Consider the following 20521-nt stretch of genomic DNA (forward strand, 5'->3'; position numbering starts at 1 on the left):
ACATTAAGACCCAATGTTTGTAGGAATAATTGATTTGAATGCAATCTTGTGGAAGATAGTAACGATTATTACATTCGAATTAAGGTGTTATATACCACTTTTTCAACAACAAAACCCGCCAAAGTGGTATATAACCTATTAACCGTTTGATGTGTATGCTACTTCAATCCGATTATGTCTCTGATATTACTCACATTTCGTTATTCCCTCGGCATGATACTGTACCTTGATGTGGTCCGGGGGCTTTTCCACCAAAGCAGTATTACAGTGATGATATCACATAAACTTGGGATACGATTATTTTCTTTTTAGTTAAGCTACATTGTGATCAATTTTAGTACTTAACTTGGCGACCTTTATTATCCACTGCCATGGTCAAATAATATACAATGTGGGTTTAGGGCCCAATTCTCTCTGCAGGCACCTCATTTCAAACGTACAAACGTGGCCTACGCGATAACACAAACCTGGTCACAAATACGAACGCCCGCGATCTCGCCAATATTCGAACACCCCGATTGATTAGGTGAACGTTGGAAGCTAAGAACCTAAGCTCGCGCAATCATGAATCGGTCGCGTCCGGAAGTCTCCGCCCTTGATCATAGTAGCTCAAATTCATGCCTTTAGTTGGACCAATAGAAATAAAAACTAGACAAGACGTCCACGTGCGATCGTTGAAGAATGCGCGAACATGCGAATGGCCGCACGCTTATAAAAATGGTGTGTCCACGCGAAGTTACATACTAGCACACGCGACAAAAACGTCCACATACAAACGCTCGAGTCCTTCGCGATCATCCACGCACGACCACACCCACGATCTCGTAAAAAGTATAACACCCTGGTGACTAAGTGAACGGTTTAGCACTTATAAATTAACAATCCCGGTCTCGAGAGTGAACCTCCAAATGCCCGTGTTCGCGCGAAACTACATAAAAATCGAATGCAAAGTCACATACACGCGACAAACAAATATAAAAATGCTGGAGCCCTTCGCGACCATCCACGCAACCTATACTCGCGCTCTTCCAGACATTATAACATCCCGGTGATAATGTGAACGTCTCAGCACTTGTAATCACTCAAACGCGGTCTCAAACGTGAACCTACAGTCCCCCGCACTCGCGCATTCATGAGTCGTTCGCGTCCGGAGGTCTCTATCCTCGATTCCAGAAGTCTAGGTCCATGCCTTAATTAAATCAATTAGCTCTACAGTTCCAGTAGGACAACTCTCGAAAAAAATCGGCATATTATTAATACTCAATAACAATACTAACTCTTCTCTTTATTTTTTTTTAATTTATTTTCGGTCTCATGCGTTTATATTCTTGTGATGACCTTTTCGAGCTCACACATCCAAGAAGAGCAACATTGCTGCCCACAATGATTCTTCTCTGCCATCGGACGTCGCACAGTGGCGGGTCTTCAAACAAAAGTCGGACAAAACCTCAAATGTTACCTAATTTGGCTGAAAATCACAATTTAAGCTAATTTTGAGGTGCTGAGCTCATTTTTTATGTCAAAAGTCGTAAAATGTTGAATGCATTTTTCCATACAGTGTCATTGAACCTTTCTTATAACTATGATCCCGTTTTCATGATAGATTTTCCGTTACTGTTCACCAATGTCAGCAATATCATAAAAAATGAAGAACACTGCTTTAAATACATTGTATAACGTGTTGGTTTACTGTAGATTGTTTAACTATTTTACACAAAACACCATGCGCCTCCATATCAGCAACAAAGCTTCAAAAACGCCTTAAACCTTTTTGCGCACCTAGGCGCAGAACAAGACCATGATATTCGAAAAGTAGAGGTTATTTCCCATAGAATGTATACTATGTGACCGTTCCGAAATGATTCTGAAATTTGTTCAGAATACATTAGTGAAAAAAGTATTTTTGATCTGGCCACCTCAAACATATTTAAACTAAAAAGTCATAGTTCCAAGCAAATTTACCAAATGTATTTTATTCATTAACCAAGTTCTTTCGTTCCTCTACACAATGAAACTAGTTGTGCTAAAATCGAACCAAAATCAGAAGAGCAACATGCATTTGAAGTAAACAGAGCAATGGTGGTTTCGGAAATGAAAATCATTTAAAAGTCCGGACTTTGCTACGTTTAAACTCATGTTAAAAATCGTGTTCTTATTCAATGATCATAAAATTTTGAATATACATCATTCAATACATGAGAAATTTAGGAAAAATATGAAATATCAATATTTCAAAAATAAATTTTTGAGGTTTTGGCCAGCCTCCAGCCACTGTGCGTCGCCAGGTTTTAGAACAATGGAGATGTATTCTCATACTCGATGGAATCAGATAAGTAGGAACGATCAACAAACTGCAAGTAGTATATTGCACATTTCTTGTTTTGAAGTATAAAATATTATTCGTATTAAAATATTATTTACAGGCTTCACACATATCTCAACACACACAAATACACAAAAGCTTGACAGGTGACTGGGCCAAGTGCATTCACTCGTAGGATCTATCATTTCGATGATCGCCTCGATTCTACGAAACCAGTGCACAAGTAAGCTGACATAAGCTAGTCTCATCTGGTGAATGCATGTAACCTGGAAACCCCAGACACGACAGGACGAGACGGACAGACTGGACTCGATGGGGCCTAGTTCAGAGTTTTTGAGCATTCTTCAATGCACGGTTATTGACCTAAAAAAAGAAACATTCGGCATGTTATTTTTCCTTTTATTACTGTATCTTGAGTTGGGTTCATACTGATATTCATAAGCACAGTCAATTGCATATTCTCCCATATACATTCACATCCAAAACGTCCAAACGCCGCTAACTTTCGCGATAACACAAACCTGGTCAAAAACGCGAACTTACATTACAATTTCAATCATCCACACACACCTACGCTCGCAATTTCGCCAACACCCCTTTATTTAAGTGAACTTTTCAGCACCTATAACTTTACAACCGCGGTCTCAAGCATTAACCCACCACTCGCGCGATCATAGACTAGCTACGTTCGGAATTCTCTACTCTCGATCAGCCTAGACTCATGCCTTCAGTTGGACCGATTCACTGGACAACACGTTTCTCTACCATACACTGAAAATTAATTATTAGATTCACGGTCCGCGCGCGATCGTTCGAGAATACACGTGAATGTGCGAATGGCAACACGGATCTAAAATCGGATTTATGCACGCAAAGTTGGAGACACGCTGGCATTCATATGCTCGAGCCTTTAGCGATCACACTATTACACAATTAGTAAACGCCCACGCTAACCCAGACAGATATGCACTCCTGGACTCGAACGCTAAAAACCACACCTTCCACGCATACACCACCCAGGACTGAACATTAGATTCATACATACATACGTCTGGCAACCGGGGGAAGTACATCTCAAACGCAGAACTTATCATTTCAATGATGGCCTTGGATCTGCGTTGCCTGTGTTCAAGGCACCATAGCTTTGTCCGTCAGGTCAAGGATGTATGAAACCTGTTAGCCACCACCCTCGGCCCTAGCTGCCCATAAAGGGATAAAAAAAAAAAAAAAAAAGATATTACTCACATTTCGTTATTCATAGTGTTTATATAATCCACGAAATATATTCCACATCTTTTTGATTAGATAGTGCGACAATGTGGTTATTTCACTCGGTACATCGACATATTTTAACGTAAAAGAATTAATCGGGACCATATTAAGGGTTATATATGTTGCGGACCGTGAAATTTTGCGAATTTTCTCTAAGATAGCAACATTTTATTAAGCTAGGAGTCCATTGTGAAGTTGTCCATATTATAAAGCACAACTAGGCCGATGAAAACTATCTGCTCAGGTCTCTGGTCGGTTCGGATCGTAGTACTAGCTCTGCAATTGCACTGTACACTGTGAATCGGCTGTGAAGTCTGTCGAACAGGAAACGGAAGGTCAAGTTCAACAGCGGCTTGTACAGGTTTTCTTTTGCGTAAATGAATTTTCTCAAACGCAAGTATTTTACATTTTCCAAGCCAGATTTTTTATTGATCTGCTTCCTAAGATCAAAGCAAAGATGTTGATACCTATTTAAGCGTAGTCTAATGTGTAAGTCGAGTTATCAGCGCAATAGTGTGACATCGTGACTAATGAGATGAATAAAGGTTCGTCTACCCTATAACAACATTTTGAATTGTCACGGTTCTCAAAGTGGCTCAATCTCTTAATGACATCGACAGTGATGGGTAGGTGCTAAATGGCCGAACGTTCCAATGATGCACCAATCAATTGTAAACCGGTTGAAGAGGAAACATGTGTATCAGATTTCTTATCAAACACATAAAATGTGGGAATTGAATACGTTCTTTGGATAGGATTATTATTGCCAACTTGAGGGTAAGTAGAGCAAGACCAGCGTACAGCGATTAAAACTCATTTTCTTACATCGCTATTATACAGAATGTTTATAAGCAATTAACAAGTAAAAAAGTATTATTTAGTGTAATGAGCCTATTTGAACCCTAAAGTGATGCACTATTTCGTTAATGATAGGTTTACTAGCATAAAAATTGGTATTCAAGTTTTTGCTTCATCCTTAAGAATTAGTATAATAACAAGAAAGCCCTAAAAATGGCATTTTTAGCGCAACGGAAACTCGAATCGAATGCCTCAATTTTCGCCCTGCCATTTGAGCTAATGCGTTTAACAAATATGGCAGACGCTACTCTAATCAACGGCTTCAAATCAGTTGGGTGATAATCAATGACGAAGAAGATCCGAAACTCTGATATTTAACTTTACTCAAGTTATGCACAAAATTGTGTTTAATCCAATTTGTCTCCCTGAGAAAAATCAGCTTACTGCCACATTGGCATGTTCTCCAAAAAATTCGCAGAATCCAAACGCCAAAATCCAACTTTATTTGAAGTGATGTTAGACGAATGGTGGACGTGGTGATTCTGATTAACGACAGGCATTGTCATTCTCATTCAATCTTGCGAGAAGAAGCTCATCCGATGCAAAGATAAGAAATGACAATAGAGGGAGGTCGTTTTTGTTCCAGTTTTACGTCAGAATGTTCCAGCTCCGGATCGGTTGCTTCTGACTTTTTGCGCCGTACGCAATATTACTGCAAAGATAGCGAAATGCTGTTTGACAGTGCTGCTTTTTTATAGGAAAATATTGTAATTGCTTTTAACAAATAAAATTATTATCGTTAAAAGAGCAAAAATTATTAAAATGAACTGAAAGTAGGATAAGTATCTACCACACATTTTCCGTTTACGTGGTTCATTAATTTTAACAAAAATAAAGGAGCAACCAAACCATCATCTGAAATTTGTCAGAAAATGGCTTTATAAAACCTTAAAACACCCACGACATGGAAAATTAATAAAAATAACACTGTTCAGAAGTTTTCGGCAGGGTGAAAATATGCGGAAAAAAGAATGTCGAAGGAAACATAAGAAGCCGGTTGTCACGTCTTGTCTTAGATCCGATGTCCAACTTCTCTGAGATGAGTCGCAAAATCCTCCGTCACCACAAATAGCGTGAAAATAATTCTCCCGATAAAAGTTTTCTGATTTTTTCTATTTCTCACCGGACAAAATGATAGTATTTTAATTTCGTGGAAATCAATAAAAGTGCCAAAATATACACTTCATTTCCAAGAAAAGCGACAAATAAGTACGATAGACTTGTTTTTTTTTTCGTGTTTTGGAACAGCGCCAGCAAAGCAGCTTATATTTTCAACCCAATAGCCTGGCCGTTTTAATATTTGCGACATATGAAAATATGCTTCAAATATTAATGTTGACAAGAAAAACACTACAGACTAACTGTGGTGTTTTCCAGGATGCTTTTCAATACTGGCTGTGTAAGGGTTAGAATAGAATAGAATTATGATGATTCTTTAAAACGTAAATCTAATAGATCATAAATAATGTAGTTCAGAACTGAGTCATTTCCATGGAAATTTCTCAAAGAAATTCTATGATATTCTGTGTTTGAAGTTGGAACGATTTTCATTAAGTCGGAATCTTACTCTAACATATTGGAAAACTTTCTCTTAGGATTGAAAACACAGTTTTATTTATAAAAAACACCCTAGCAAAATTTTGGAAAGTCCACGTGAACATCGTTGGAAGGGGGTAGGGTACTGGAATTGTCCACCCTTGTCGACGGAGAGGTAGGAGGGGGCCAAAAATGTAGACACGTGGTATATGAACGGCCCCAAAGCTTCTGCATTTTCAAATTAATATTTTTTTGATCGCCAAAAGACATTTTTCTATTAGTAGTTCATTAATTCAAATTGCCTAGCAAAAATAAGATCATGACATGTACTACTGTTACAGTAGTTAGTACTAGTAGTACTGTACAATTCACGAGAACTTTCTTTATCCTGGGGACGGGGGGAGGGTGTAGGTTAACCTCCATAACATCGGGTCGCCTCCTTAGTTTCCGTTCTATCCATCCGTTTTCATAAAAAAATGAATGTCTTATACAACCTAATCGATTGCGTTGACCAGTTGTCCAGCAATTTAAACAATAAACAAAAACGTTAAATTTCTCTCACAACAGCTCATTTCCAATAACTATCCTCTCCTCGCAGTCTTGTAAACAGATGCTTGAACAGGATGAGTCACATAGCCAAACCTAAAAGTGCTAACGAAAATCAAAACACGGAGAACCTTTTAAGATCGTTACCATATATACCACAGCTAGCCCCACAAATTGCAAAAATCCTCCGCCAACACTACCCAAATATAACCATAGCCACCAAATGTGTCAGTGTCATCAGAAATCTACACACGCGTAAAAGACCCGCTACCCATACTACATCACCACAATGTGATATACCGAGCCCCATGTCAGAGATGTATATGTAGTTATGGGAATGCGTTGGAATCTTTTTAAAACGAGATTAAAAGGGCACCAAAGCAATATAAACAAAATCGATCAGCTGCTCAGCTCTGAAACTTCGCACACGCAGGTCGACATCATGCATCTCAGAGAGAAAACAGTTCTCGTCGCTCACTGCATTGACGAGCATCACCGTTTCGACCTCACAGCAACTACAATACTTGACCAATCACAGAAGCACTCAGCTCTAGCGCTGTTGGAAATGATATGGATCTACAACAACAGCGATAGTGTAAACAAACGAACAGATGTGGAAGGGCTCAGCAGTTCTTGCTCAGGCATCTTATCACTCATATACACAGAGACAAGTTTGGGGATGGCATTTCCAGCAACTCTAGTGATATGGAGGAACTCATTCCCTTCTTGCATCTGAACTGTAAACTCAAAATTAAACATAGGACGTGTGGTCCGCACCAACCTTTAAGAATTCACGCTCATTTGCAATCGGATTTATACATGCGAAATTACAGCACACTCGACATACAAACACCCATGTGAGCAAACACGTCTACATACATACGCTCGAACCATTCACGATTATCCACGTACACATACTCCCGCAATCTTGCAAACGCGAAAATGCCCTGGTCATTAAGTGAACGTTTATAAATGCGGTCTCAAGTGCGAACATTAAACGCTCGTTACCACGCGATCATGATATCTCAGCGTTCCAACATCTGAGCCGTACACTTAATTTCGCAATCACGACTCGCTAGAATCGACCTTAAGCAGTGTTTTAGTAGGTAACATATTCCGTCTCGACTGCAATTGTAGTGAATGATTCCTACAGGAAGCCCTTCCGCGAATTCAGCTCTACAGTTCCAGCCGGACCACTCAACAATCTTCAACAAGACAACATATTGTTAATATGGGTTCCTAAAAGAATCCAAGAGCCTCTACTTTTTTAATAAAGCATAGATACTAAGCTATAAAACGCTTTTGGGCTTTGTTCACTCAACTATTCATTTATAAGAAATCTGTTGCATAGTAGGGGAGCCCGGGGCTAGTTGGCGATTAGAGTAAGTTGGCGGAATCCTTTTTTCTCCGTTTCTATTAGACATACAGCACTACCTCTCATCGTGTACCTCAAGTTATGTGTAACCCATTATGTGTTTTTGTAGCAAAACATTTCGTTTTGTAGAAGTTGTAAGTGATATTGTGTTTTTGAGCATACCAAGCAAATTTTCTAAATTTTAAACACTTTGTGTTATTTAGAGTGATTTCCAATCTATCTACCTAATGATTATATTTTTCGATAGTACGTGAAAAGAGCTTTCAGTACCCTTATAGATATTACATCTATCCATCAATTAAAGTTGTTTTTTTTAAAATATGCGGTTGGGGTAAGTTGGCGGTTACGCACGCGGGACAAGTTGGCGGTACTATTTACAGTGCATCGAATATTTTTATTTCTGGAATTCACTTCAAAGTAGGAAAATCTTTTTCTTGGGTATTTCGTCTATACAGGGGACATTTACAGGGAAGTTTTATAGCATGCTACAAGCAGCGTTACCATATTCACAGATTTTTCTGTAATGTCACAGATTTTTTTCACAATTTTTGAACACAGATTCTTTTCACAGATGACAGATTTTGGCATTTTGATAAAAATTTCACAGATTTTTGGAAATAATGTGATCTTTCACAGATTTTTTGGAAATTTATAACAGATTTTTTTCCTGTTTTAGTCATCGCAGATGGTAAAAGATTTTTTTTGGCCGAAACACAGATTTTAATGTGGCATCACTGGCTACAAGTGCAATCTAAGTTTTTTGAGTGGCTATAAAACTACTACAAAACCTCAATTGTTAATAGGGATAAGGACCCTTGATGTAATTGAATCTCCATTTGATTGCTTATTTTCTGGCGTATCCACACATACCGACAACTTACCCCATGGCCGCAGTAAGTTGGCGGGTTTTCCTCATCACACATTTTTGTTTATAAAAACAAAGATAATGTAACAAACACTAATAAAATTCAGGGATGTTGCCAACAGTTTGCTATTTCATGCGACATGTTATATTTTTCAAGATCTACCTACATCGAAGCGGTAAAAATGGAAATTGCCAACTAGCCTTGGTCTCCCCTATAAGAGTGATCGAAGAAGGAAAAAAGTCGTTGCTCATATTATCATACATCATTTGTAATTAGGCTCAGTGATCAATGGAAAGGAAGGTCCTCTGAATGGAAACTTTGTTTCAATACTTAAATCAGGGCAGCAGATGAGTATACCTCCTAATTTGAAACCACACAGCGTGAAGTCATTTTTGTTCAGCATAAGCTTTTCTATCTTCGAGCCACATCCGATTGGGTGCACACATTTTCCCGTAGATCCATTCTTAGTTGTGCAGTTCCTAAATAATAGTGTACCTGTGTCATCTTCTCGAAACACAATTGGCGATTCATGAATAGCCGATTTGTCGAAAATAAATGACTCAATCCATCGCATGTAGCCCCCAAGTTTTAAAGTTATTAGTGGATTAATTGAACCGCAATCTTCGGCATAAACGTTGATCCCGTACAAATTAGTGTGATCATTGTTTAAAAATGAGCCGCCATATTCGATTTCACAAAGTCCGGGAACCATTTGATAATCGGTGTTCCAGCAGTCATGGGTATCATCTAATTCTTCGGGTAGATTAAATCTAGAGAGAGTTTTATTGTCGCATCGATGTTTAGTGGCGAAGAATAGCTGTGATTTTGTGTTTGTTGTATCTTTTGATACGCGCAGAGAGCTGATGCCGAAGCTTTTCGGGCCTTCCGTCGCGATACAGACAGGTACAACGACAGGGTTATTTTTCAGGTATAGTTCTAAGCGTATCAACGCAATGTCATTTTTCAAGGATCTTAATTTGTATTCGGGATGTCTCTGGATATCCATAATTGAGACATTTTGGCCGAGAACGCTTATATGCGTTGGATTCTTTCCTTCTGAGTTCAAGGTGCAATTGGCTGTTGTCAAAACTGTATTGTAATCAATTAGTGTTCCGCTGCATTGCGGTTGCTGGTTACTTGGATGCCAATGTAATTTAACCTGAATTATAGAAAGTGGAAATTACTGATCCGCATGAAAATTGCCTTAACAGTACTCTTACCCTACTTATGTATGGAATTCCAATTTCACAATTTGGCTCCAATCGACTACCAATCTGGAAAGGCTCGTATCGTTTGGCACATTCCACTATGTCAAAAGTCTCGCCAACAATAGAACTAATCCAATCAATATGTGGTTGTATTTTTTGATACACACCAGAAGATCCAAAACCACAACTTTTTCCAAATGATGTTATGGCCACAAGAAGAGCTACCTTCCGAAGATACGTGTGCAATGTTATCTGCAGTGGGCCTCCCGAATCACCCTGACATGTGTCCATTGCCACATTCGAAGCACAGAGCTGGTCGTTTGAGATACCATGGGCCAGACCACGTGTTTGATTATATTCGTTGGAACATTTGCTTGCAGTATCTAGTTTCACGAAGGCCTTCAGAAGATAAGGGCTAGTGTCCTCGGCATAACCAGTAGCTCCGAAACCAGCCACTTCGAACGTTTCATTTGGATAATATTGTTTGTTCCATAAACAGGCAGGATAAACGCTGATAGTTAGGCTGAAATGGGCGGATAGTAAATTTTGTTTAGTGTAATCAAAAGTGTTGCTCGGAAATTTATGTTTATCCTTGCTTTAAAAAGAAAAATGCCCGCAGTTGCTGTTAATTCGCAGAACTAGTTTGTAGGTTTGATCGAGACTTCGGTCAGTACAGATGAGCTTTCGGGAAATAATGGGGAAGAGTACGACATAAAGTACCATAGGGTAATTTGTTGAGAGATGCCGCTTTCATAAGTGGAGAATTCACGCGTTAGCTGTATTGTGAGTTTGTTTTTTTCTTACTTTTTTCTTTCGTTTCCTTCTCTCAAGGAGAATGATGAGAAGACATGACAAGGTACTAACAGCCGAATAAAATAGGAAATGTGCCAATCGAACCGATTTCATATTTCAACAAATATCTATTTGCTGATTAAAGATTTTGAGTTACTGTGTTCATAAGAATCTGAAAATTTTGACATCTGAATCATTCTAATATTTTGTCGTTTTCCAAATAATGTACGTACGTGACGTGACTATTCAGATTCTTCTTTGCTTAACAAAAATATAACGTAATAATCCATTCAACTTTCTAGAAGATGACATAATTCATTGCATAATTGTATGTCTTGCAAATATTTTCTCAAATATTAGATTCTTGAAGAAGTTGAACTTAAAAAATGAGCACTAAAATAACTCGTTTTGCTGCAATAAAGTAATCACCATTATGCCTGGTCCTTCCTTTTCTTGGAAAAATTTGAAATATTCAATCTATAATCTGTACTACGGCATCTTGAATAATATTCATTGGATTGCATTGAAAAGAAAAATTAAGATTGTTCAAAATTTGACGATAGGAAAAAATAACGTAATCTCTTTCATCAAATTTTTAACATTCTTTTTTCCAAAATGGTTACCATTCACCACAATTCAAGTTACCGCGAACGTTATTACTGTATAAATATGTGCCTTTTTAGCTAATCTAATTGCATTTCTGAGATAATCGATGAATCTAATATCTAAGCCTAAAATTAGGACATAAGACATTTGTGGTCTTATCTTTCATCGGAGATAGGCAGGTTTGCGATTGAACAAACCAGAACCTAAAATTGCAAAAATTCGCTTTATAAATCAACTGAATCTATATTTTACAAAGGACTCACGGAGTCGGTGATAAGCATACTTACTTGACTTCCTGTTCCAGCTGTATCAACGCTATATCGTAGTACTTGGCAGAAAAGCGATGCTTGGGATGTCTGATAAACCGCGAAATGTTTACCTGTTGCGCGTATTCATCGTCCTCGCTGGATTGAAGATCGACATCACCCAACCGTACCACCGATGGAGCTTCATTGTTCTTGTCTAAAGCACAATGCGCAGCCGTTAGCACAAATCTTCTCGTAATCAAGGATCCACCACATTTCCAACTGATTTGAGCTTGTTCCATCCACCCAATTACGGCAAAGTGTGGGAACTCAGTAGCATTAGCTCGAGTTCCACCGAATACCACACATATTGGTTGCGTTGGTCGGCGATGAAAACGTATAGGACAATCTTGTAGGTTTGATCGACTAAAATATCCCTTGGGGATGTCTTTTACAAACAACGTGCTTTGTGTTGAAAGGTTCTCTTCTTGATGAGCTATTATAGATAATAAAATATTCATTAAAATTACAAAAGCCAACTTCACATAGATCATGACTTTATAAGTTAAGTTGAACTAATCCAAAATTCGTGATGCACTGACTAGGCACTGTAACTTGTTCTTTTCTTGTTGATATGTGCTGACGCTGAACTACAGTTAGCGAGCATATATTGGCTATACGATTCAAATAGCCGTAATCACTGAATGTCACATGGCCAATTCGTGTTTTTTCACTGTAGCCGGTGCGGTGAGTCGGGGATTTTTCGATTCTTTCGTGGCACATTTAACCTTTTTGCTAAATATTAACCAATATGTTAAAGAGGAAGAGATTCTCCGCAGCCATAATATTAGGGTAGATAATCCCATTTCTTTCCGTTAGCCATCGATCACACTAATTCATTGATTATTCGGGTTATACTACTGGTATCAATACTTCTATTTTTCAAAAAGCAAATATATTCAATAGCAAAAGTACAACATACCATCCTACAATTCGGGTCAATACTTTGAACAATCGTCATATAGCATATGATAATAATGGGTCTACAATCTACATAGTGATTTGTAATGTCGTTTTTGTACGAAAAATTAATTGCGTTCAAAACGAAGCAGCATTTATGAATGCGCCTCTGTCGATATATACGGTTCAAGGATAAACTATAAAAGTGATTTTTTACTAAACAAAATGAAGAGTTTTTAGTCAAGTTGTAACGAAATTGCTGAAGACATGAAATACCTAACAGTAAAATATCAGAAAATTAGAAATATCATTTTTAAATTTAACTGACAGGAATATACTTTGTTCCGCAAAATACGTGTATAAAACCAATAAACAATTTTGTAAAACATATTCTTATGTGATACCATTAACTACATCTTTACAAAAGACTGTTAAGTCTCTACCTAAATTAATTTGGACTATACATTTAGCATTTCATTTGTGAACGAAGCGATCATGAAACTGTATATACCAATAGAAGCGCTTTCTTGAATACAAGAACTTCTCTGAACAAATTCTACTTAAACAATTACCGATTTATCACAAAACTCGAAAGCTGTGTTTTAAAACACTTTGTGACTGAAATCAAATAGGTAATAGTTACCCTACCGCAAAACAAATTCTATTTTTAATTTTAGCGGTGGTTTGGCGTCTGCGTCTTTGTTATCAGCTAATTTAAATGCGGTGTATCTTCACAAAAACTACCTTCGAAAATGTGCCAACATAGAAATGTAAAAAGATCTTCTTTCAAGTATTAAATTGCCTTAGAATAAGTATCACCATTTTTTATTTTTACCAGCGTTAAATAAAAAAATGTTTAGAGTATCTTTTTGAAAGCTCATTGATACAAATAAATAGCGATGGCGGCTGTAATCATTTTTCAGTAGTTGTGGCTCAAGTAGAAAGACATTTAAAAGTTAAGAGTGAGTAAGTGGTTGCCTTCCGCATTTTGATATCGTCCAAAGATACTTGACATGCAAAAATTTAAAGAATGGAGGTGCTACACAGACATTAAGATAAAAAATGGACATTAAACGAATGCTGTAGATTATCGTGCGTAGCAGCAGCAATTGTTTTAAAAATATGTTGCGTAAAGTTATGGCATTTTAAGGCAACAGATTTAAACTGTTTCTTTTAATGTTTCGTTTAAACGAAAGATAGATGGTTCAATTCAATTGATTTGTTTTGCTACTATTCGATTTTCTTTTAGTGACACCTTTTCCGAGATACCCTGTATATTAATTAATTAGTACTCTAGTTTCCTTACAATAAGCATAGGTTGGTTCAATTCAGATCAATACTTGTTTCTTGAGACATTTTCGTTTTTGACAATGCACTATATCAATGTAATCGTTGTTACACTCATTCAACCTACACTAAGTCTTTATCCCTGTTTTCACTACACCGGTGTAGTCCCATGTAAAACGAAAACGCTATGAATCATGGCGACATCGCTAGGATCGTGTTATCCATTTTCACCTATCTCATAAGATGACGTCTGTCGGTCGTCATATGTCTGTTTTGAAGAGCCCAAATTTTATCCATGAGTAGCTCAATTTATTTTGCTAGCGACAATAATTAATTATCACACCGGTGACAAAGTTAGCATGTTGGCTCTTACGAAATTGCATACATAGTTTTAAGCTCCATCATATGGATGGTGCTCAGTCATATCGGACTAAGTGACAAGGTATTGATTTCTAGAAAAACGAGCATAAAGTTACACCATGTTCCAAATCTGGTAAAAGTCGAATGTAGCTAAAGACAAAGAAATTCTTTATCCGGTGTTATTCACATCTCACTCTTTGAGATTTTGCGACTTAGCTGATCATATAGACACTCGTTCTCACACATCATTAGTCGTCCAAAACCCGGTTATTCGGGCCTAGAAACCTAGGTCTATACCTTCCCTAGGTCCATGTCTTCCCTGGAACAATTCTTAAAAAATCATAACGACAATATACACTAGACAAAAAGTTTCAGGGCGTCACAGCGGGATACTTTAGCGATATGGGCAACTCATTCCGCCTAGTATCTGAATTGTACAATCTAAATAAACTACTAGAATAACGGCCCGCTCGAATTTTCAGACTATTTTCAATTCTATATAAGCGAGTTTATACAGTTACAAGCGACATACAAATAATCACTTGTTTAAACCCATTAACATGTAAACCCCCGAGATTTGCCCGATAATACAAACCTCATCACAAATGCGAACATGCAATCGCGATCATCCAAGCACATCCATGCCCACAATTTCGAGTTATTAGGTTGGTGATTGATGCCAAGGACATAACTGTGGACTGACGTAGGACAATTCGTTGGCATATTATATCGACTCGACTAAAAATTGGTGAATGTTTTGAATAGGTGCTTGTAAATGTTTATCACAAACAGTAAAATGTTTCTATGGGTTAAATCATTTATACTTCGCATATAAAATGCCTAAATGCACTATCTGGGGCTAAGTAACTTTCTAAATTTAAGGAATTTTGAGTTTTCCCTTAAATTTCACTCTGACAAATTCGTAAAAAGTCCAAAAAGGCAAACGTACCTATAGCGCAATTATCCTAATGAGTCTTGCAACGGGTTTTGGGCAGAGCTTGGATTGTGAAATATTCCTTATTCCGAATCATGCTGCTTCACAGCTGATATCTGCAACCCGTGAAACATTCACCTCGTTGTTGCCTCGGGAAGGGTAGTCTTCAGCTGGCACATGAAGGAGTCCACCCGTGTAACCCGCTTCGGTTTACGCACAAGACATACATGCGGGAGTGATGACCAAAGAGCGTCAAGCTCCCATAGGTTCATCTAGCTGCGTTAGTATTGTACAAATTGTCTACACGGCGATTTGGGAAGCAAACCATCCGCTTCTGGGCTTAAGAGGAGGGCGGTAATATAAAATGCGAGATCTCAGTGTGCGTATTTTAAATCCTCCCCTAGGCGGATTGGGATGATTTGCAAACATCTTCAAGCAATATTACAAGTACTGTAAACGGTGACATTGATCACTTTTCGGATTAATCATTTCATATTTTTAGACACAACACATTTTTTTCAAGTTAAATATTTTCAAACTATGTACTGATGTATGGAGAACAAGATGCAATGGTTTTACCTAAAATTGTCCGCTGTCAGATATTTTTCCAAAAATGATTTCAAGTTGAAGTCCGTTTTCGTATTCCGGGGTGACCTTGATAACCTGCCTGTTCACCCACATTAAGTTATTGATGTCAATGTTTTTCATTCAAATGTTTGTTTAAACTAATTCTGGGAAGATACTCATTGTTAAATAGATGTTAATTGGTATTATACAAAGTATTTGAATGTACTGTAAAATTCGAGTAACCAAAATTCGTATAATTTGTGTCCAACTAGAATAAAAGATTCTGAAAACCTTTAAAACTGCTAAAATTGTTTTATTTCAGTGCTTTATCAATGTACAAAAAGTTTCATCCATTTCAACACGTAGGAATATTGAAAAATAAAAAAATGTTGCGAATTTTAGCTTAAAATAATTTCCAACTAGTTTCCTAAAAAAATGTATTTAAAATAAACAAACTCTTTCAACTAAATTTTGCACATCCCACTCTAAAGAAAAATAAAAACTCGCTTGTAATTTATTACTCTTGCTCAAATCTGAGATTTATTTGTTTTATAAAAAACCTGTTTTAATCCACGTAGAGGTGCAATTGTGCCTTTCTCATTTCTCCAAACTATGATTTAATAGCTGGTTCCTACAATATAACATTATGGAAATGTCTTTCATTCTTATTACACTTGGTAAGTATATATAAGAGCACCTTTTTGCATTCATCGCGGTATCGGTTTGAATCGGAGTTTTCTTTGTGATCGCACTCTACAACCCGTAACTCCGGAGCCGGAAGTCGGATGGAGATGGAATTTAATATCAGTTTCCGGGGACGCAACACCTTTCATTTGAGACGAAGTTGATCAAATCGGTCTAGCTATTTTCCAATATAACCGTTATTCTGAATTTGGATGCTTCCGGATCCCTCGATGGTGGCCAGTGTGGCCAAAGAGACATTGAATGACCGTTGGTGACCTAGATCTACAAATTCAACAGTTGTGTTTACATTTTGGAAAAAATTTCACCCTTTTACATTCATCGCAGAATTCGTTAGAATCGGGATTTGCTGCGTGATCGTACGTATCACCCTGTAATTCAGGAACCAGAACTCGGATCCACACAAAATTCAACAGCAGCTGATGGACCTTTCATTTAAAATCAAGTTTGTCAAATTCGATTCAGAAAATTCCGAGAAACCGATGTGGACAAATCAACAAATTTTGTTTTGTAACCATACTCTTCAACTCGTAATCCGGAACAAGATGTCGGTTGAAAATGAAATTCAATAGCAACCTATGGGAATATTATACCTTTCATTTGGATCTTAGTTTGTAAAAATCGGTTCAGCCATCTCCGAGAAACCGATGTGGACATTCTGTTAACAAATCGGCACATACACACATACACACATACATACATACATACATACACACATACATATGCACATACATACACACAGATATTTTGCGATCTCGGCGAACTGAGTCGAATGTTATATGAGATTCGGCCCTCAGGGCCTCGGTTAGATAGTCGGTTTTTGGAGCAATTGCATAACCTTTCTATATGAGAAAGGCAAAGAATAATATTTAATTAGCTTAATCAGCATGAGTTCAATGTTATCTTCAAGTGATTATATTTTGGAAAAGCAAGTAGGACGTGGCCGAAGCAAGTCGTGAAAAATTTTGACACATAATTTTCTTCCGTTAAAAAATCTAAGTTCTTAATTTTTTTTAATTTGTTAGTTATTACTAAGTGAAATATTACAAAAACAGCAAAATCTGTTGATAAACATGTGTTGATTACACCACTTAAAGTATATTGGTTCTGATGTAAAGTGAGGTGATGCAAAAATATCAAAATAAATTGGTATTGATAGTGTTGCTACGTGATCTTGGATTTAATTATTGAAACCGCAGTATGGAGCTTGAAATCAGGAAACAAGGAATTGCAAAATTTTGTGACTGTGCCACGAAGAGGAAATATCTTTCACTCAGAGCGCAAGAGTTCTCTTTACTGTAAAAATCGGCCATGACGATTATCGGGTGAGAGACTTCCAGTTATTACCCAAGTAACAATTTAAGTTTTATAGCACGCTACAAGTGCAATCTAAGTTTTATGAGTGGCTATCATAAAACCTCAATTGTTACTAGGGTATCTTATTGTTTCACTCAAACACAGGTTATTCCACATTTTGGACTTAAAACGTATGTTTTGCGCTGAGTACATGTGTCATTTTTCGCATATAATTCTTGAGAACGTGACGCAAATGATTGATACAGTCGGATTATTATCAGTACAACTCATTATATTTATTACCAACAAAATTATATTTAGAATTGTATTTGCGTATATTATATTACATACATCACCCACATTATTCATATTATGTATTTAGCTGATATGTTGGGTGGAAATAATAAGCTTGATCTTCCTGAATATCATTTGTGAAATTTTCCACTTTATACTTTTTCTTTATTCTAGAGAGTGAGCACAGGCGCAAGGTTGATTAGCCAGGACAAGGTGCAAATACCTCTGTCCCATCTCAAGAAGCCTGGAACAAAGGAGTGACATTAACCCTCTTAGCAACGTCACTCCCAACCTTTTACTAAATTCCTTTAAACTGAAACGGCTGGTACGGTTGTCCTCGTTTCTTCATCATTCATGACTAAAATTCGCTCGTTGGTTAAATGATTCATTAAGTGGATCATTTAATTACCGTTTAATTTTGAGTCATCTTCAAACCCAACTCTGCACAGGAGGTCTGTCTGTTTTAATATGTGTATTATATTTTAATATACTACAAATATTATTCTTGACAAAAACACTAAAGCATAACTTCAGTGTTTTCCGAGCGAGTAAAGGCGCTTTATCCTACGCTTATTAGCCAGGGCAAGGTGTAAATACCTCTGTCCCATCCCAAAGGACCAAAGGAGTGACAATAGCCTTCTTAGCAAAGTCACTCCCAACGATTTATCATATCCCCTTCAAACGGAAACGGTTGGTACGGTTGTCCTCGTTTCTTCCTCGTTTAAGATTCGATATGATTCGTTAATTAAATTATTCATTATTTGAATAATTTAATTGCCGTTTAACGTTGAATCATATTTAAACCCAACTCTGCACAGTAGGCCTGGCCGTTTTAATATTTGCGACATATGAAAATATGCTTCATATATTAATATTGACAAGAAAAACACTATAGAATAACTGTAGTGTTTTCCAGGATGCTTTTCAATACTGGCCGTGTAAGGGTTGGAATAGAATAGAATAGAATATCTTCAAGTGATTATATTTTGAAATCTTGGTGGAATGGGTTTGAAAGTGGAGGGAATAGGGGGTTAGTAGAGTGGGAGTGGAGGATGCTTCATCTTCATCTTATTTCGGTATACGGGGTGGATGAAGGAAATGCGGGCGTGAGGGTTGTCCAAGGGGAGGGGAGTGATGAAGGAGGGTGATATAAGGGCAAGGCGGGGGGAGGTGCGGCGACGCAATGCTCAACTGCATATTTTGCCTTCCATTTGAGACTTGGTTTGAGAAAATCGGTTCAGTCATCACCGAAGAACCGATGTAACTTTAATTGTGGAATATGCCCGGAATTCCGGACTTCCTGAATCGTCGATAGTGGATAATATATTCAAAGAATATTTGATTGGCAATCAGTGATCTAGATCTGCGATTAGAAGTAATTTGGTGACCATTTCAATAGTTTTTAGCCTCTGAGGTATTACGATTGTACCGATTTATATGGGAAATTCCAGTGTATCCTTACTAACACCCCTGTAACTCCGGAAGCAAATGAAAAGATGGGTGGGTAATGTCTGCGACATAACCGGAGAGATGTAGAATACATAAGGAACACGTTCTTCAAATATGTTGATATTCATTGGAATTTTCGGACAAAAGGTGATTTGGGCGAGGAATATTTCAAATTATTCTTTACAAAAATGATGGTGGTCCTGACAAGGACCGTTTTTGTTGGCGTTGTTGGCCTTGGTGGGGAGATGCGCTGGCTTCGATTTTCGTTGGATGCTTCTGACTTCTTACTATTTCCGGGCTTAGCTGTTGTCCAGGAGGTGATTCTGACATGATTGGTGTAGGTGTAGGTCGTCAACCGGTTATAATTTTTCAAGCGTTGTTTACATTTGAAATTAAACCACTGGATCAATTAAAAAAAGTATTGGTCTGTGATATGAAAAGTACGAAATATATCTTCGGGTTTCTGCATTGACGTTTTTGACAAATACAAGATCAATGCATGTGCCTGCAAGTGTAGTTGCTTGTGATGGATCAGAGATCAAACGAAGCTTGAAACATTCATTCATAAAATAAACAAATTTCAAATTCTCTTGTTTTGAAACATCTATGTTGAAGTCGCCTGAAACGACCATTGGAACATTCTGATTTCTAGACTAAATATTCTACATTAAAAGATGGGTGGGTAATGTCTGCGACATAACTGGAGTGTCGTAACTACACTTGTGACGTTAATCCAAATCTAATGATATGCAACGAAATTACGTTTGCATGTGAAATTTTCAAATGATTCGTTATAATTATGGTTAAAAATTCTAATTGGGAATTCTTTTCCATCACCAACTATTTTTCTTTTTTTCGAATCTACAGCATTCTTTGAAAATATTGTTGAAATGTTATTGATGAAAAACTGAAAATGCGTTTGGCAACACTGCTCACTAAATGGATGGTGGGAAGACGCACATTCGTTTTGATTATGCTAGTATTAGTAGCAGGAAAGAATGAAAAGGAACATAGCCCGAAAACGAGCAAGCGAGAGAGCGATAGT

At 37.4% G+C, this 20521-nt stretch overlaps 2 protein-coding genes across 7 annotated transcripts in view; one reads left to right on the forward strand and one right to left on the reverse strand.

Annotated features, from left to right (window-relative positions):
- The window catches only part of LOC131681619 (sodium/hydrogen exchanger 7), a 44676-nt gene that overhangs the window by 2058 nt on the left and 22097 nt on the right, over window positions 1-20521 (forward strand). The gene's annotated exons all lie outside the window — the stretch shown is intronic.
- On the reverse strand, window positions 11428-12544 carry LOC131681621 (serine protease snake-like). Its single transcript, XM_058962533.1, has 2 exons — window positions 11670-12544; window positions 11428-11585 (listed from the first exon to the last, which is right to left on the reverse strand). Exons 1-2 carry the CDS (start codon window positions 12179-12181, stop codon window positions 11495-11497), a joined length of 603 nt encoding a protein of 200 aa, XP_058818516.1. The 5' UTR covers window positions 12182-12544; the 3' UTR covers window positions 11428-11494.

Source organism: Topomyia yanbarensis, chromosome 2, assembly GCF_030247195.1.
Source record: "Topomyia yanbarensis strain Yona2022 chromosome 2, ASM3024719v1, whole genome shotgun sequence".
Classification (NCBI taxonomy): Eukaryota; Metazoa; Arthropoda; class Insecta; order Diptera; family Culicidae; genus Topomyia; species Topomyia yanbarensis.